At 32.3% G+C, this 18,704-nt stretch overlaps 1 protein-coding gene across 6 annotated transcripts; it reads right to left on the bottom strand.

The window, feature by feature from the left end:
• Positions 1 to 1,075: 1,075 nt before the first annotated feature.
• On the bottom strand, positions 1,076 to 18,520 carry LOC128166548 (kelch-like ECH-associated protein 1). 6 transcript variants are annotated; one of them, XM_052831791.1, is made up of 5 exons: positions 18,473 to 18,520; positions 3,515 to 4,845; positions 2,101 to 2,306; positions 1,817 to 1,993; positions 1,076 to 1,672 (listed from the first exon to the last, which is right to left on the bottom strand). In XM_052831791.1, exons 2-5 carry the CDS (start codon positions 4,765 to 4,767, stop codon positions 1,533 to 1,535), a joined length of 1,776 nt encoding a protein of 591 aa, XP_052687751.1. In that variant the 5' UTR covers positions 4,768 to 4,845; positions 18,473 to 18,520; the 3' UTR covers positions 1,076 to 1,532. The 6 variants fall into 6 exon arrangements, with proteins under 6 accessions (XP_052687751.1, XP_052687749.1, XP_052687752.1 ...); XM_052831789.1 differs by lacking the exon at positions 18,473 to 18,520 and adding an exon at positions 10,893 to 10,990; XM_052831792.1 differs by lacking the exon at positions 18,473 to 18,520 and adding an exon at positions 8,397 to 8,953.
• Between the last annotated feature and the right edge of the window lie 184 nt (positions 18,521 to 18,704).

Here is an 18,704-nt window from a genome sequence, read left to right as displayed (position 1 = left end):
TACCGGTAAATACATAATTTTCATCAATCCACATACCCAGAGCTCTTAATATTTCTAACTGACCAAAGAAAAAAGCCAACGTAGTATTTAATGTAGATTATTTTTATTTTTTTAACAATTTTTTTATGCATCATTTCTTAATTTTTTCCAAAATTAACATAACATGAATAACACAGCATTTAAAAATGTTCATCGTGACTCTTGAACAAGAACTGCATACACACACATACACATATAATGGATTCACACACACACACACACACACACAATGAAATAAGAGGAGAAACAACAGCAATTATAGTAGATGGTTTGAACCAAAATCAATTTTAAGGTGTTGCTCTACAACATTCAATCAGGTTTTGTAAAAAAAACAAAAAAACTGGTGGCTCATGTTTTCTAAAACACATTAATTAATGCAGCACTTTTCCTTACGAAAGTGAAAAGAAAATTATGGAAAAGAGAGAAAAAAGAGAGAAAAAATTGTTTTTCTTAAAATGTCTTCCTTTGGTCTTTAATGAAATACTTTCTAATGTAGGTATATTTTACACTGTAGGGTACAGGATACAAAGAAATTTCCTTGTAAAATAACTTATACAAAGTCGTCTTTATACGATTCTATCACAGTTTACACATTGACAACTTCAACCTTTCCCTTTTACAATAATTACAGGAATTCTACTTATTGACACAGAACTAGTGTATGCAGCAGAATAAAAACATAACAACAATGAGAGATGTGAGTTTACACCTCTGAATTTTAGCGGACTGACTTGTCTGCTAAACAACAATAGCACCAATGATTAATCTTGTCTGTCAATTGCTGATCAATATCACAAACCATAGTAATATTTGAAGGAAAAAAAACAAATGGTAAAATAAATAGAGGTTACGTGATTCAAGGTCACGCTTCTGACCCAGAGTGACCCCGTCTAAGCATCAGAATAGAGGTTTCATGTCTGTAGTTAAAAAAAACCATGGGCCAAAATAGAAGTTTGAATGGTTCTGTTAAAATGGATGTTTAAAAATATCTCTTCAAAATACAGCCATGAAAATGTCAAATCTTCAATATTCATAGCATCAGTTTTAAAAACAAAAAGGGTCTAAAATGCATTCTTTTGTTATATGAAACAAATCTGGAATTCAATTTTTCAATACCACAGAATAAAGAAGTTCTAATACCAATAGACTTAAAGTATACCTCATTATAATCAAATTTTTTCATACAGAATAATGGATATGACAGTGCAAGTTAATACTGTGATATTTTCTTTACAAGTGTTTTTTTTCTGAGCATGTAGATTCTTTTCTGTGGTGGGTCATCTTCTGAAGCTGGAGCCTGATTTCTCAGTACAATGTAACAAATCCCAGGTGGGCTTTTTTCGTTTACCCTGTGTTGAAGTTGCTTCAGACTCTGCATGTGCAACAAATGCTGGGAGCATTGTGAGATATTATGCCGATTTTTAGCTGTTCTTGTCACACGGTGGGATTGCAGATTCTGATTGGACGGTTGATCGGGGCATTAAGACCTCATGTCAGGAGTGGCAGGGCTCAGCCCCCACCGCCACCCCGTGACCACTCCTACCACAAGTCATGTTTGTCACTTCTTCCCACTCATTTTTGTCAGGATCATAGCACTCAACTGTTGACAGAAACTCTTGTCCATCATAACCACCTGTCAAAATTTAAAAAAATAGTACATGTACTACTAAAAATAGCATCAATAATCAGTTTAAGGCAAGTGGAAAATCCAAAATCAGACTGAATTAAACTGACAACCAAACGCAACCTCAACAAGAACTTTTCATGTGACTCTTACCTAAGGCATAGAGTTTATTGTTGATTACAGCAACACTTAGAGCACTTCTTGGACTCTTCATTTGGGCAACAAACTCCCACTGGTTGGTGGCGGTGCAATATCGCTCCACACTGCTTAGCTGACAGCTACTGTCATATCCTCCAACAGCGTAAACATAGCCATCCATTCCAATCACACCTGAATAAAAAAAATGACTAGTTATTGCAAAAATCCTACATTATTATTGATACAAATATGCAAGTATCCAAGAATTGAACTTGTAACCACATTGCCATTGGACTTACCAGCACCACTGCGTGTAGTGTTCATAGGAGCTACAAAGTGCCACTCGTCTCTCTCTGGATCATAGCATTCCATGCTCCGCAACCTGTTGCTGCCATCATAGCCACCTACTGCAAACAGCAACCTGTTGACTACAGCAACCCCAACACCAATTCGTTTGGTGGCCATAGATGCCAGCATAGTCCATCTATCTAGGTCAGGGTCATATCTACAAAAAGCCAACAAATAGACACATTAATTACATCTTAAAGAGATAAATTTCCCCTAACAATGGATAAATTGCAGGTACTTTAACTAAGCTTTAATCAAGGCAAATCTACATGTACTGCAAAATTAATCTTGGTTCGTTTCTTTCTTTCTAGATGAATAATGAAATTTAACTTTACAAGCACTGCTCGGGATTACTATAAAAGCTTTTGTTGACAGATTTAAAGAGTTCATTTAATCTTTCTGTCAGTCTAATTAGAGGCAAAATGTCTATGCAATTTTAAACAAAGCCCTGCATATATCTGCAAGTCATGTGGGTATATTGCCAATATGGGAATAAGTTGATGAGATAAAGCCCCCACACTGACAATACACTGATACACAGATATTGCAGTCATTGAATGCACAAAGTCTTCCAAAGAGCTGAGTAATTCCAGGCTATTATTGCCACTGTTAACAAAGACTGATTCTGACTCTGGGGACAAGCCTGCACAAAGACCAGGGTACAACAAGCACTCATCAAATCAGGCTAGGATTTCACAATCTTCCTCACTTGTTGGAAGCAGTTCAGGATTACACAGGCTTTATTATTCATGATTCTGAATATTAATGAATTAAGAGACAATGACATCCTGGATTCTGTCCAAACCCACAATCTTTTTTATGTTTGGAAGATGTCATGATAGGTGGCCATCAGACTTTTGGTCTATTTTGTTCTGCTGAGTGTTTATCTATACATCTAGTAGAGGTTCATGAATTGCAATTCGGTATAGTAAAGATTTGAAAACATTCCCACCCCACCCTTTACGAGCTAGTCTTTTGCAATTCCATTTAGTTGTACATGCAACCTGCATACATGTAGAATCTTTGAACGTGTACATGTCCATATTACTTTCTGCTAAGACAATCAATTTTCTTACAGAGAAACTCCAAATGCATATAGTGCTCTAACCACTGCAACTATCTATCATTTTTTATGATTTAAGGAAATGTAAGCCTACCATAATTATCCAAGATTAAGCTGCATTGTACTATATATATATTGTTATCAAACAAATAAAGATTCCCCATGTGTTCTCAGTATGCCCTAGAGATGATGGATGTGGTTTGATCTGGGGTTTAGCAAGCAAACACAGGCAGTGCTGTACACATTTCTCAATATCACATAATTATAATGCTACATATGCTGCATTCTCTAGGATCCCTTACCTTTCCAAAGAAGCATGATGCTGTTGACCTTGTGAACCTCCGACAGCATAGATCATGTTGTCAATCACACCAATTCCTACACGGTTTCTTGGGACTGTCATCGGACTTCTGGAGAGCCAGATGTTCCGGATAGGATCAAACACATCCAAGGCATTGGAATCCATGTTTCCATCTGGTGAATTGTTTCTGCCTCCGACGCAATAAAAGGAGCCTTTCACAATACAACAACATAGTCCACTCCTGGGAGTAGGTAATTCTGGAAGTCTTGTCCACTGATTTAGAGAGGGGTTATAGTATTCAAAGTTACTGAGGGATTGTCGCAAGTAACCACCGGCGGTAAATATGACTAGAGGTGAACATGGTTTTCTGGGTTTTTCTGGACATGTCTGATGAAGTTTTAATCCTTGAAAAATTTTCGATAAATATTCCTGACACTGAGGCATTTTCTTCAGAATATTACAATGATTTAACTGTTTTTCCAGAAACATAGGAGACAAAAAATGGCACCGAACAGCATAAAGCAGTCCTTCCAACTTGCAGATCCTCTTTTCTGGATCGTGTTGAACATATCGTATCACAGCGTTGAACACCTCGGACTCACATCGAATATTCAGCTCATCATTTTTAATCAAATTAATAAGCTGACAAGGTGAAAGCGTTAAGAATTCATCACATTTTATCACTTCAGAAAAATTTTTGAAAATATATTCTCTTGCTTTTGTCTGTAACTCCACACAACCATGTTCACTAGAAAAATCTGCTATACCAATACAGTTACTAGGGTCTAGCTGTTGTTCAAGAAAGACACTACAAGCCTCCACAACATGATTCATCTGAAACATGGTGGCTGCTGGCAGGAGGTAACAAACGTTCATCTCACTGACACGAACCTCCGCCGTGTACGCAAACTCGATTAGAGTGGCCAACGTACACGGCGTGATTCCATGTAAGGGTATGGTGGTCATTTCTTCTTCTCTCATTCCCCCTGTAAACATGGCACGGAAGTATGGACTGGCCGCGGCTAACACAATTTTGTGAGCTAAGAATTTTTCTTCCCCCACCAAGAGGGTGACGTCACATAGTTTTGTAAGCCTCCGCAGAGTGCTCATGACTTCTAAAGCTTCCTTTGGATGCTTCATGATCGTAAAATGCATGCTCCCATCTGCAGGCTTTTCTGTGGTTACTGCCTTAGGGCGGTAACAAGAACTTGAGTCCGTCTGCAACTTTGCCTCATACACTTCCTGTGCAGACATTTTGAATTCCGTTCCTTTTCAACAATTCAAGTATACATCGTGGACTGTCTTTGATTCGAATTATAGCTGAATAAAGTCCTGTAAAATAAAGAAATAAATCAATAAAATTTCCAGTAAAAACTGCTTTGTAATTATTTATCTCACCAACACTCACAGCTAGATAACACAGGTTTCCTAAATGAATATACACGTAATATCAAAAACTATGTACATGTAGTCATCTGGTCTTTTGAAAAAATCAAAATCACAAAATATATCTGTTTTTAAAAGCTTGAAGTTTATCAAGAGAATTAAAATCTAGTACCAGTATTCCCATTTTGAGACCTATACACACACACCTCCATATCTACCTTCCTTATCCAATCCAAATGTAGTAATTACTTACCTGCACGTAAAATACATTTAACGGAATATCAATGGAGAGCCAAAGTAAATTTTATATCATCTACTTGATCAATGTCTTAACTGAACTTCATGTGATCTAAATAGGATCACTTTTTATTGAAAATCATTTACCAATTTCACACAACTTCTAGATAATTCAATAAACCCAACAACATGCTGTAAACAAATCCCCACCTTCAATCAGATGAATGAACCTGTCAAACCAAGACAGTTCTAGAAAAAAAATTCAGTAAAAACCTTGCCTGAGTTTGCATCCATGTCCAATGTTCCAAGCCAGAATGTGAGGACAGAATAAAATACTCTGACTCAAAAATCAACCTCCAAGTTATGCCAATGATTACATGCATGTCAATGATTAGACTCAATTATAAAGTGTGAGCTCCTGAATGCACGCTACACTAATCTCGCGTCATGTGACCTTAGGAAAGGTAAGGCTGAATGAGGCAGCACTTTTTGGCTGTCTTTATTTTCAATGCAAATGAGCTGTCTATTCATCGATAAAATAGTCTGTTCATTCCAAATCATGTTTCAATTTTACTTTCCTTTTTAAAAAAAGAAAGAAAGAATGCGATGTGAACGTGAGGGCATTGTGGGTCAATTACAATGGAGTCTGAAAGAAGCCAGACGAGGCAAAGAACCAACTGGCACGGATTAACACAGATTTAGGAACACAAACATCCAAATGACCTTGTCATTCTCTCTTGCACTTTCATAAAAAAAAAATTCTTAATGAGGAGAACAAAAAAAAATTGTACCAATTTAGAAAAGTTAAAAAATCTGTTGATACTTTTTCTTTAACTAAAAGAAAATTTAAATAAATTTATCTAGCCAAAGAATGCCCTATTGATACTTTTGACAAAGCAAAGCAACTGACCAACCAAGAAGTAAAGATCCTTGGTCCAATACTCAAGTACACAAGTTTAAAGCGAATTACCCAGATCTGTTGGTTTGTAATCATTAGGTCCGACCTTCTTCCAAGAGGTCACAGCTGATCCCACGTAGTATCAGCACTGCTATGTACTGTACAGTGACTCAGCACTATCACAAATCTCTCCCTATCTCTCACTCTCCCTAGCTTATTAGCCTACAATTTCTACTTTATGACTTTACAGTAAATCAATGAATATCCAGCAGACAGATATATTCTTTAATATCAAATGCACAAAATGTGCAAGTCATGGCCAGGTAAAAACAATTCATTTGTGTTTTAACAGTGCTCGTGAAGGTTTCAAGGTGTCCAATTAACAAACCATTAAACAAAAATAACCACCTATTAGTTGTGCAATCCGTCCGTCCTTAGCTTTTATGCCAGAAAAGAATGCAGTCAGAAAAAAAGGCAGTATTAGAGTCATTTGCATAACAGCTATTGTCATTGCTAAGCCTATAAATAAATCCCTTTGCCAAGCCACCTGGATGAAATGAGTAATCAGTTTTAATTTCCATGGTCATCAATTTCAATCAAACTTAGTTTTTTTAATATAAAATATGTATACTTTCATACTTTCACTTTCAGATTCACTCAAGGAAATTTTCCAAATGCATGTACCTGATACATTTCCAAATCATTGTTTTGGCTAATATATTCATCAAGTACTCTATGTGTTGACTTTCCTGACAACTTCCCTCTTTAAAGTTTTACAAAAGACCCGTAGAGACTATTTTGGGGTCCTACTTTCAACCAGTGAACATGGGCCGACGAATTACCTACACCTTTATTTCTATAGTGCAATGTTAATTATGCTCATCATACAAAAAAGCTCTGTGGACCAAAGTGTATTATTTCATGGAACCTTTTTTCATTGCAAACACAAAGAAATTAAATCCATTTAATATAATGGCAGCCTTTATGGTCAACCAAACACAACAATTTTTGCCTGCCTAATGATGTGAACGTGAAGGTTTAAAAAAAAGTGATGTTTCATTGCTATTAAATATTGCTATATAAAACACACATGCAGACGTGATCTCCATATAAGGAATAATGACATAAGACTTATGAAGGACAATAGGTGGGAAATAGAGAACTGTGTCAATTACCCTCGCGCATGCCCAGTTGGAGTGAAACGTGAAAGCTGTGTTCTGCTAGAGTGAACACAAAGATCAACCAAAGTTTTTGATCAATGGAAAGTATTTTACCTGAGTTATTCGGTCATTTCAATAATAAGGCGCCCTTGGGGATGTTCCTTGGTTGAGCGGTTACTTACATTATTCTTAATACTACTAGGAAATCATTGCGTTACACACCAATCTCCCCTCAATAATTATTACATACAGCTGTGTAGATATGAGTGTTTTATTTCTTAATCACTCTAGCATGGAAAAATAGAATTCCAAAGCCTCGTACATTCACGTTCGCATGACTTGGGACTTTTACTGGATATTGCTACCTCACTCTTGCGAACGTGAGTGGATTACAATATAGGATTTGATGAGAAGATAACATAGGGTGTTTAGCAATACAATGAAAGCACTTAACTCCTAGGACTCAGAAACCATCTTCAATTACCCAGCATCAAATATGTTGAAGGCATATATTTATTGAAAAAAAAAGGCAAAAATATGTTTTATGACACAGCTTATCTATGTTAACAAAATAGATTTTTTTTTTTATTAAACTGACTCAGCACCTTTTTTTGCAGACTGTTGAGTATTGCAAAGTAATTTATTTCCAAGTCACAAATGTCCTTGTAGAATAATCAAATAAATTTTGGCATTGGGGTTTTTTTTTTCAGGGAAAAAAATAAATAAATCAATAGGCTGTATTCATAGAAATCCTTTTCTGCAAATGACTACATCATGAATGAGGTTTTGAAATTATTTTACTAATCCATCTATGAATGAATTTTCAATCAAAATTTTTCTTTGTCCTAATTTAGAATATACTCCTTTTTACTGACATCCAGCTTTTGAAATTCTAGTCATATTATGATTTCCTCAAACTCCTTAAGTTACCAATCTCCTCTGACAATAATCTTTTCGCCATAGCACTTCCGAGTACCAGTACATTGGAATCGGATGAAAATCTAACAGAATACTAAAACACCTTCATCCTATACAAAGTACACAATGATAGCATAGTGGACCACAGTTGTTCACTCTATAAAGTCTTAACAGTACAATACTTAAACAGCGGCCAGAGAAGTAAATATACAAGCAAACAAAAACGTTCAACAAACACGGACAAAAGTTAGCTACCAGTATAATGGTATTCTTGTCCACCTTACCAGTCAGAAAATCAGCTGATTACATTGGGCCAGGCCCCTTTTGTTTCAAGTCACACCACTCCGAAGTTTGAATTTCGGTTGAAATGTGTCCTTTAAAAACATAGCATCAATCTGAGAGAGTTTTTTCAATGCACTAAAAGTCAAATTTGAAAGTCTCCAAATGTTGCTCCACATCAGCATCTTTCTCACACACAAGTTACAGGATCATATTAATTAAACAAATGGAAGCTATACACATTAGTTAACCATTTTTAAAACACAAGAATCCTGTTGTCTAATCAGGCGTAATTGAGGATTACAAGAAGATCCGTCGTTGTCTAACATTTCCTAGTCACAAAATGCCAAGACACTGTAGCTGTTTTATACTACGCTTTATACAACAACTATCAGTGAAGCGTTAGTACCGGTTTGCAGGACTATGCAAAGAAACAACTCTGAATTCATTTTAATACATTTGCTTAAAAACACATAAATTAACTTTTTAAAGATCCGCAGATAACGAGAAAAATTAATTAAAGATTGTTAGGTGACAGTTTAACATTACCTTTAGCAATTTGCTTGTTTAGCATAAAATTGGATAAATTTATCATTTTCCAAATTTAAAGTAGCAATTGAAGCAAATCCAAATTTGTTTGTAATTTAGTATTGGTATGCAAAATTTAAGATTCAAATTAGTTTTAATGACGTTTCGAAAATTTGAAAGATTGTTAGCTTTTTTCTGTAAAAAAGGTCTTATTGGTAATTAAAATTAATGAAAGATTTTTCAATTTTGACAGTTACAGAGGTGTGTAAGCATTAAGTATGTAACACTCAATGGCTAAAAAGATATTCAAATTAGTTGTTAAATATTGGGCTCTTCTAAGACAGAAATTTCCTATGCAATGCATTTACTTTTGTATTGTTATAATAGTATAAAATTATGAAAGATTCTTCCAAAAAAGTCTAAAATGTTTAATTAAAGCAATTCATTTTTTTTTTTTTATAGAAAAACAGCATATAAATTATTGAAGAATTTTGCCATTTTTATCATGAATAATTAAAGTTCATCCTACTACATTTGTAATAATGATAAAAAGCAGTTAATTTACAGGTAATTTTAAGATAATATAATTTAAATATTTTTGAACAAATATTTCATTAAATTAGTTTATCAAATATTCAAAACTATATGTATTAAACTGACTTTGTTTTAGAAAATTGAGATCATTTTTTCGCTATGAACATGCCCTGAACAAAATTTATCTGGTCTATTGAATAAGGTGAAATATTGTTATACATGTACATCAAAGATTGGTAAACTTGAAAATAATGTGATAATGACAATATTTCAATTCGCTTCTAGATAAGTGTCCTTATTTTATCATAAACATTTACAGGAAGTCAACAAATATTTTTGATTGGTTTTTCTGGCAAATCAAAATGATAGATTATGTCAAGGAAATACAGATTCAGATTTTGAACATTGGTGTCAAAAATTGTTTGATTTAATTACCTTGAAAAATCTTTTACAAGAACAAAATTCTTGATATCATAAAAACACTCTTAAATAAAGAATAAATAACATATGATAAGGAGAATGAAAATTACTTCAAATAAAGACATAAAAATAAAGAAGAAAAAAAAAAGAGAGAGAGAAAAACTCTGAATATACCAATTAAGTACAATACTGTTCTCATTAGCCCTCAACAGTTCTTAACCCAATAGATTGCACTCAAAAACAATGAAATAATTAACAGAATGGGCTTTAGGCTGCAAAATAAAGGATTTAAATTAATTCATATCCGCTGATTTATTGTTTGTGGGCAGAGATCACCAGTAGCTGGCTATGACTCGGCAGAATTTTATCTACCAGTTTATTGGAAATAGATAAGGGTACGTCATGCATCTGTAGTGAATTATTGGCATTTGATTTCTACTGTTAATATCATTGTGGCAGATATCATAGTTAATTTAATTTTTTCGAAACGTTTAAAACCAATACACATCTTTTCTATTTAAACAGTACATAAACCTGTCTTGATTTAATGATAGCTTATTAAAATGATCTATATCTACATACCCAACACAAAATATTTTTTTTCGTCAATGAAAGTGTAGATTTAATGATGTAAAATCCCTCTCCTCGAGATCATTAAAGTATCATAAAAATCTTAAATACAATCTTTTGGATATAAATTCTTCAAAACAAGCAATAAAATAAAACTAAACTAAACAAAAAATTGTTATAAAAATGATAACACATTTCAAGCATTTTTTTTTCGTCAATAATTGTATATTTACCTGTTACCTGCTTGATTACGGCAATACATCTGCTTTATGTTGGGCCCAGATTATTTTTTAAACCCCTTATTTTCAAACACTTACTTTCTAGTCCAATAACCCTAAGGAATGACTGAAACCTCAGAGGGAAAAAAAATCTCCTCTAACTCTTCTAACTACTAATGAACTACCCTTCTACACAATCAACAGACAAACAAACAAACAAAACTCACTTACTGTCATTCAGCAAGCAGGCAGCACAGTCTGTGAGTTTAAAATGAAAAGCAGCGTGCTGGCCGTAGACTTGGTCTATTGGGAAGTGACATAGGTATTTAACGTGTTAATGGAAACATGACAAAGCAGTTTACCTGAGGATCGATTCTACCAGCAGTACATCTGACTTTGGCAATGATTGAAATCAGAACGCCTCTCTCTCTCCCTTTCTTTATCTCTCAGCACTGTTTACCAATAATAGTGCTTATAACATGTTACACTATTAATAGATCATTAACTGATCCTCATCCCCAACTGTTTTAACAGAGAGTGAAACCAAAACTGTGTCATTATTATAAATAATAATAATTTAAAATCTTAATAAAAAGGACCTGACATTTACAGAAGTGAGAAAAACAATATCTCTTATGAGAACAACTGCTATAAGAATGTTGTTAAGGTATTAATAATTGAGGGACAATTTAATAATAATTTTTTTTTTTTAAGTCTTTTTTTCAAATCTAAAACTTCAATCAAAAAGAAATTTTAAAGATTCAGACTACGACATAGAGAAAAAAAAATCCTAATTATATTTTTTTTGCTTTGCAGTGATAAAAAGGTCTAATTTAAATAAACCAATTTCTGAACAAGTTTTTTAAAAATGTTGTAATTAATTTGCAATAAAAATGAACATCATTAAGTAAACTATACATGTATAAAAATAAAAAATATATGGAAAGCAATAAATTAATAAAAGATTTATGGAAATTACTTTAACAAGTTTAAGTTCCGGCATTGACCATCTGGAATTACTTTAATGATTATATTGAAAATGATCGAATATATCTATATCATTTTTTAAATAAAGGAATTCATAAAAAGAGCATTTAATTGTTTTAACTTTTTTAAAAACTGTATTTACTATTAAAAAAAAATACCTCCAAAAATGTGTTTATAATGTTGCTTTGCTTCAAAAGTATTAATAAAAGGCCATGGATTGTGCATAAATTCAGTTTCGTGAAATGACAAAAAAGCTTTAATTGTAGTACATGTATTTTCTCTCAAGCATAATGACCAAGCAGTGAATATATGATAGTTTGCGCATATACAGCAATCATGCTTGGCTGAAGAGACCACTGACATTTTGCACGAGAAATCAGTAACTTGGACACCTTAACACTATATCCTAGCTAATCACAATTCATTTGAATTCATTAAAAATACATGTATAGACCCGGAAAGCGTGGTAAAAATTGTGCCTAGTCATTGACGATCCTTAAACATCTTGTTATAGAGAACATTATTTAGTTAGTTAACATAAATCTAATCATTTTTTTTTCAGATTTCTTTACGTCTTGTTTCCATGGTAATAAATGTTCATCTAGTACAATTATTGACGACAAACTAAAATTCTTACAGTAAGAAATCTAAAAAAAAAAAAATTAACTGCATAAAAAAAATTGTGTGTTTATAAATTTTACAAACAAAATCCAACAAATAAATCATCTAATGAAATTAGCTATGCAAATGAAAGCCATGCAAAGAAATGCCAACTAAATATCACTTAGTTTCGTGTTTCATCCTTGCATCTTATTACCTTTTTTCTTAGGAGACAAAGCACCAAATCAATTGTATTCAATTCTCAAACCATTATTAATCAAGGCATTTCTTTTTCTTCAAAAAAAAATCTGCTTAGCATCATGTGTATTAGTAATACTATATCATGACTAAGGTTGATTTTCACAAGTTTTCTGACATGGAAAACTTGTATTGCTTTTGTCTTAAAATTGGTTTGCAGAGTAAATCAGAACTTGAATTTAACTGAAACTTTAGTTTCTATGAAAGTTTTTTTTTTCTAGCATTCAGTGCTGGAATGCATGGATAAAATTAGGTAAATCTGCATGAATAAACTTTAATACCAGGTGCTATCTAGTAAACAAAAAAATTATCAGCCAATAAATTTTAATCATATTTTAAAATTCTTACATGGAATTTTTTATAACAAAGTGCTTAAAAGCCAAAAAATGAAAAGTGATCCATCGAAAGAATAAATAAGAATGTCGAAAGTATCCCCACTGATTCCTAAACTTCAGAAATCATAGGCACTCCCCATTGATACTGTACATACTTTGCTCTTGTAATTTTTGAACTATTGGTGGATCATGCATGTAATTACAAAATCTATGCACTGTATAAAACTACAACTAGAATCGCATATAAACCTTTCAATAACAAATACCTGTCTTGAAATAACACAATGAAAGGAGAAAACTAAAGTGACCATTGGGAGAATATGGCTTTTTATCTGATTTATAAAATGTACATGTACTGCTTTATATATAGTACACATGAATCAAGAAATTTTCATGCATATGGTGAGTATCGATACTTCTTTTTGTTTGTGGGCATTTTCTAATTACAGAAAATATGTTTGTAGAAATTTTGATTGATAGAATACGAATAAATAATAAGCATTGTGATCATTTAAACTATAAAATGCTTTCTATAGTGGTTCTTAATTTTAAATCAAAAATTGAATGAGGTAAAGATATGAATTTTACACTCTAATTTAGCGTAAGTGTGCATGCATGGTCACGTAAGTTTGTTTTGTCTGTTTTCATAAAAAAAAAAAAAAAATCTACAAATTATATGAATTTGATTATATTTAAAAAAAATTTTTTTATTAAAGGTCATATGAAACGATTTTTAACACTATGATTTTCTTTCATGAATATCAAGCTTGGTATAAACAAATGTTAAAATACATGATGTAAGATTTTTTTGCCTTTGCATTACTGAGAAATAACCGTGAAAACTGAGCACCTGAAAAAATTCTTGCCCGCTTATCGTTCTTGATTTTGTGGATTTATGACGTCACAAAGACCCACCGATGTAAACAATGCATTAAAACTAGTGTAATTTTACAGTTGTTTATCGATTAAATTTTAGTAATTTTTGCATATATGAACGTGTCTTTCTTTTCAAATGAGATCATTTGATTTCGTAGTAGCCTACAGATGACTTAGTTTTAATTGGTCGTTAATGAATAAATCTAATATCAGCTTCTCACAAAAGTAAAATCATGATGAAGATCCCGTACTGGAGTGGAAATTTAACGAAAGAAATGCTCCAACATTTACAGCTGATTAATGAATTATCCGTATCCTTTTGAAATAGAAACATCATTTTCTTCTTCCGTACGTATAATGATTGAGCTACATTTAAAGGGAATTAAAGCATTTAACGTTTTAAAATCAAAACACCGCACATTCAAGTACACGTTTCAAAAACAAAACATTTGAAGAAATTTCTCATAGACTAAAAATAATTAAATGGTAACATATTTGTGAATTTGAAAGTGAAACAAACAATATAATCGTGAAGCGAATGAGGCACAATGAGGCCTACAAGTTGTTTAGAAAAAAAATCTTAATGAATTGCATGAACGTGCAAATGGGAAAAAACGATCAGACTTATTTTTGAATTTGTCAATTTCATTAAAAAGATCAAAATAAAACATATAAATATGCTTATATTAAAATTATATTATACTTGCATGTGGATCTATGAAGAAAATCATTTATTCTCCCTGCAGTCTCGAAACTGAATATCATTATGTACATGCTATTACATGTAAATAAAAACGCACACGATTTCATTTCTTGAGAGAAAAAATACTGACGTGGTTGATTATTTTTATTTTTTTTTTGTATAATTATACAAGTCTTTATATAAAATAGTATTTTTTTTCTTTTAAAATGCTGCAAAATGACATGGATATTTGTATTCACAACATAGCTTTATAAGGCGATTGGGTCTTACTGACGTCATAAGCAAGGGAGGTAAGCCGCGTAAGTCAATGTTCCTTTTCCCGATTAAGTAATTTTGATCGACTGTGGCGCTCACATTTTGCATAAAATATCCAAAAAACAATGTCAGTCTTATTAAATAGGCACTTATGAACTCATTCCCGTATATAACTCAATATGGTCAGGATATCGTTTCATATGACCTTTAAGAGGGCTCAATGGTAGATGCCATTTTTTTAAAATTGTATTGTTTTTCTTAAATTTTAGGTAAATGTGATGGTTAATTGCTTAACCATCCCGCCTCCTCCTGACTCTAAGAGGAAGACCTCCTGACTCTAGGAGGAAGAGGGAAGTTTGAGAAATCACTATGGATGAGTGTACATTACATCTAAATATTCAGTCAGTGTTTTTTAAAGAATTTTTAAGAATTTTTTAAGTTTACAATATGTTTTACAACAAAAATGCATTCAAAAAATTCTTATAAAGATGAAAAGAGTGAAAACCTCATCAAGTCTCGAACTCATGACCAACATAAGCCAAGCTGACTAAATTTCTAACCGACTGTGCTACTGAACTATTTTAGATGATGAAAATTAGAAGACAGAAAATATGAACTTAGAGTGCATAAAAAATGAATGTGTTTGCATGTATATGCCTCATCAAATGAAGTTACAAAAGAGATCAAATTATGATGTGCATGCATGCTGAAATACCTTTATCCATGCACACGTGTATGACTTTGAATAGTGAATGCTCAAAGTAAATTAAGAAAATGCTTCTCCTTCCTCACAAATTCAGAATTCAAAATTCTATCATGTAATAAGATATCTTAAATAAGTTATATCATTGCATAAAACCACCATAGCATGACGAAAATAAGATGTAAGATATTTTAGGTACAAGTATCAAATTTGCATTTGGAATGTAGATTTGAGAATTTTTTTGAATGCATAATTTCATAACTTGCCTGTTGAAAACAATATTCTAAGAAAGAAAAACTTGGGTGGTTTCTGTTCCTTTGACCAAAAACTTGCAATGTTTATAAAATTCATTTAAACTTCACCCCCAGTTTAATCAAACTCAATTACCAACACTGAATAAGTCTTTCACAATTTGGTTTCTTTGCCATAAAAATATATTTCAGACTATCAAAATCCCATGTCTTAAGTTTTACAATATCATATATGAATCAAGTTATCTGTTGTTAAAAAGGGAAAGCAAGGAATTTATTGGTTTCATATACATCTAAGCATATATAATCATGATTATCATTTACCAATTACACATACCTTTTTATTTACCATAATTTCAAAATAAAACAACTCCAATATATCTCATTTCTTTACATTTAGTACACTGCGATCAATTAAAATGTAGAATGAAAAGGCAGCCATGCCACGTAATCTATAATTTCCCAACTGGTGCATCAAATTCCAACTGCCAACTACTAGTGCATTGGTAAATAAAGCTTTAAAAACTCTTACGTTTGTTTTCAAAAGAAAATTTAATATGTTTTGAAGCTGCTTATCGTTGTGGAATTCATTAGGTCATGCATATTTAAATATAAATTGTGTGATTTCTATAACTACCGGTAAATGATTAATTTTCACAATCAATTTCAATAATGGTAAAACTTGAATTTTTATTTTCCCCTTTAAATACCTGTTGGAAGGCTGTTAATTGCTAGTAAACAAAGTTCAATAGACCTGGCCAGATCATCCTTGGACGATCAGGTCAATCAAACTGGGTGCTATTGTTTCAACTTGATTGACAAGCGGCACCATTTTGAAGTTTTTACAGGTAAAAAGGGGGCATTTGTAAAATGTTCAGCATTTAAAGTCTTTTTCATTTTTTAAAATCTTAAGGTTTCACTGAATTTTATTTCACCATGGGCAATATTTACTGATGTTCAATAAATAAGGTATTTACTTTTATTACAACTATTTAGCCTTAAATGTTATTTTGATTCTGGAAAACGTGTAATTTTCGGAACCAAAGACGGTTTACAATTCTACCTATGTTTCGACTCCAGTTTCCCTGAATTTTCATAGCAAACCTATTATTTCTACATTTTAAACATTAATGCATCCATATATCACAAACAAATCAACACAAACCCGCTGTCAAATCATTTTCTCAACTTCTGCATTGGGATATAATAGCCCAAATGGGATATAAATTTAAAGTGCAAATCAAAGGCCTGAAGGGCCTATGAGTCGACTTGCTCTGAACGTGTTGTCAATATTTGATGTATTTGTTTTTATTACATTGTTACTAGTAATACATAAAAAAAATTCTGTCTTTTGTAAATGAATTAAACATAGTTGAACAAAGATTACAGGGCTCATTGTGGCAGACATAACCTTTATGAGACCAGCTTTATCATATTAAATTATACGATAATAATATTTAGATATATCCTATTTATTTAAAAAATTATCTTTAACGATTCATGATTTTTTTCTATCTTTGATATGTTGTAGCCAGTGATAATAAGATACTTCTATACTTAATTCATGAATTATTTTAAATTCTGCGTATTGAAAGCAGAAAAGAGTCAATAAATGTCTGATTCCTGAATCATCAACTCGTGTCAGTACTTTCAGTACTTTGATTCAACAGTTCTGTTGACATTTCAATGATAGACTGGCAATGCCTGCCAGACTGGCAATGCATAATATCGTAGGATAGAGACAAATTTCAATGACAAAGAAATAAGAACAATTTGCACTATATCGCACATTATCAATTCACGTTTGTGCTCAAAATCCACTCCAAGAGATCCGATGACAGCAAGTGTCTTTTCGCTTAGCTTCGCGAGCTGGGTTTTTCTAAAAATAGATTTTACGCTTAAGGAACAAGGTTTTCCCCGTGTAAGTTGTCGAATTCATGGACGGCCATTGAACAAAAACTACTTTTATTTGTTTTATTTTTTTAACATCAAGAAAAACTTTTAAAATATATGTGTAAAAAAAGATAAGATTGTTTAACCATTTCAAATTGGCAATCACGCAAACAAAGGAGGTTAATGAATGCACTTTTTTCATTAGCGCATGAATAACATAGTGCAAAATTTTCGCAGAAACGGCTATGATAACAAGGACGCTTGCTTTGCGAGCCTACTCAAAAATAAAAATTTTTGATTTTGAAATTTTTGATAAAAGTCCGCATTAGAATAGATGAAATACAACTTTTGGTGAACAACTTTTTCTGTAGCTGTGCTATTACGGAGATTGATCCCTCGATCAGTATATCCAAAACTTCTTGGGGATCAATTTTACAAACTATACTTGCGTGCGACCAGTTCTCGCTGAGTACCATTTCTCACCAGTACATTGTGACGTCATTTTTCGTCTTTAATTTTATGTGTTGATAAAATGACGTCACAATGTACTGGCGAGAACTGGTACTCGGCGAGAACTGGTCGCACGCCAGTAGACATATAGAAAAACTTCTTAACCAAAAGTTGTTGCATTTGATTCACATTAATGCGGATTTATATCAAAAATTTTAAAATAAAAAAAAATATTTTTTGCACTTTAAATTTATATCCCGTTTAGGCTATTATATCCCAAACGGGCTATTATATCCCACTTGGGAGATTGGTCCCAAGCTGTTCAAAAAATTGTTGATAAACAACGAATCGTGAATGATGAGTAAAGGTCTAGAAATCGAAAAACTATGAATATTTCAGACAGATTGATATTCCGCGTTTCAAGTTATGTACCTAATACCAAATATAATGTCACTTATACTGTTTATTCTCTACTAGTTGAGAAAAAAATACAAACTTACATTCTAATTTTCTTGTGTCCTTTCACCGGAAGTTCAAATAAGTTTAAGTCGTACGTAAATGCTTCAGTATTTATATATTGTAATCATGCTTATATGCAGTATCCAGCATTTTAATATTCATAGTAATTTATATTTTGAAATAATGAAAACTATCTGTTTTAGTGCAATCCATTTTAAAATATCCTCAAATCATTATTTTTTTTATTTCTTGGACGAGTTAACAAATTTTTAA

Source organism: Crassostrea angulata, chromosome 10 (genome assembly GCF_025612915.1).
Source record: "Crassostrea angulata isolate pt1a10 chromosome 10, ASM2561291v2, whole genome shotgun sequence".
NCBI lineage: Eukaryota > Metazoa > Mollusca > Bivalvia > Ostreida > Ostreidae > Magallana > Magallana angulata.
This window is presented reverse-complemented; position numbering and strand designations above follow the sequence as displayed.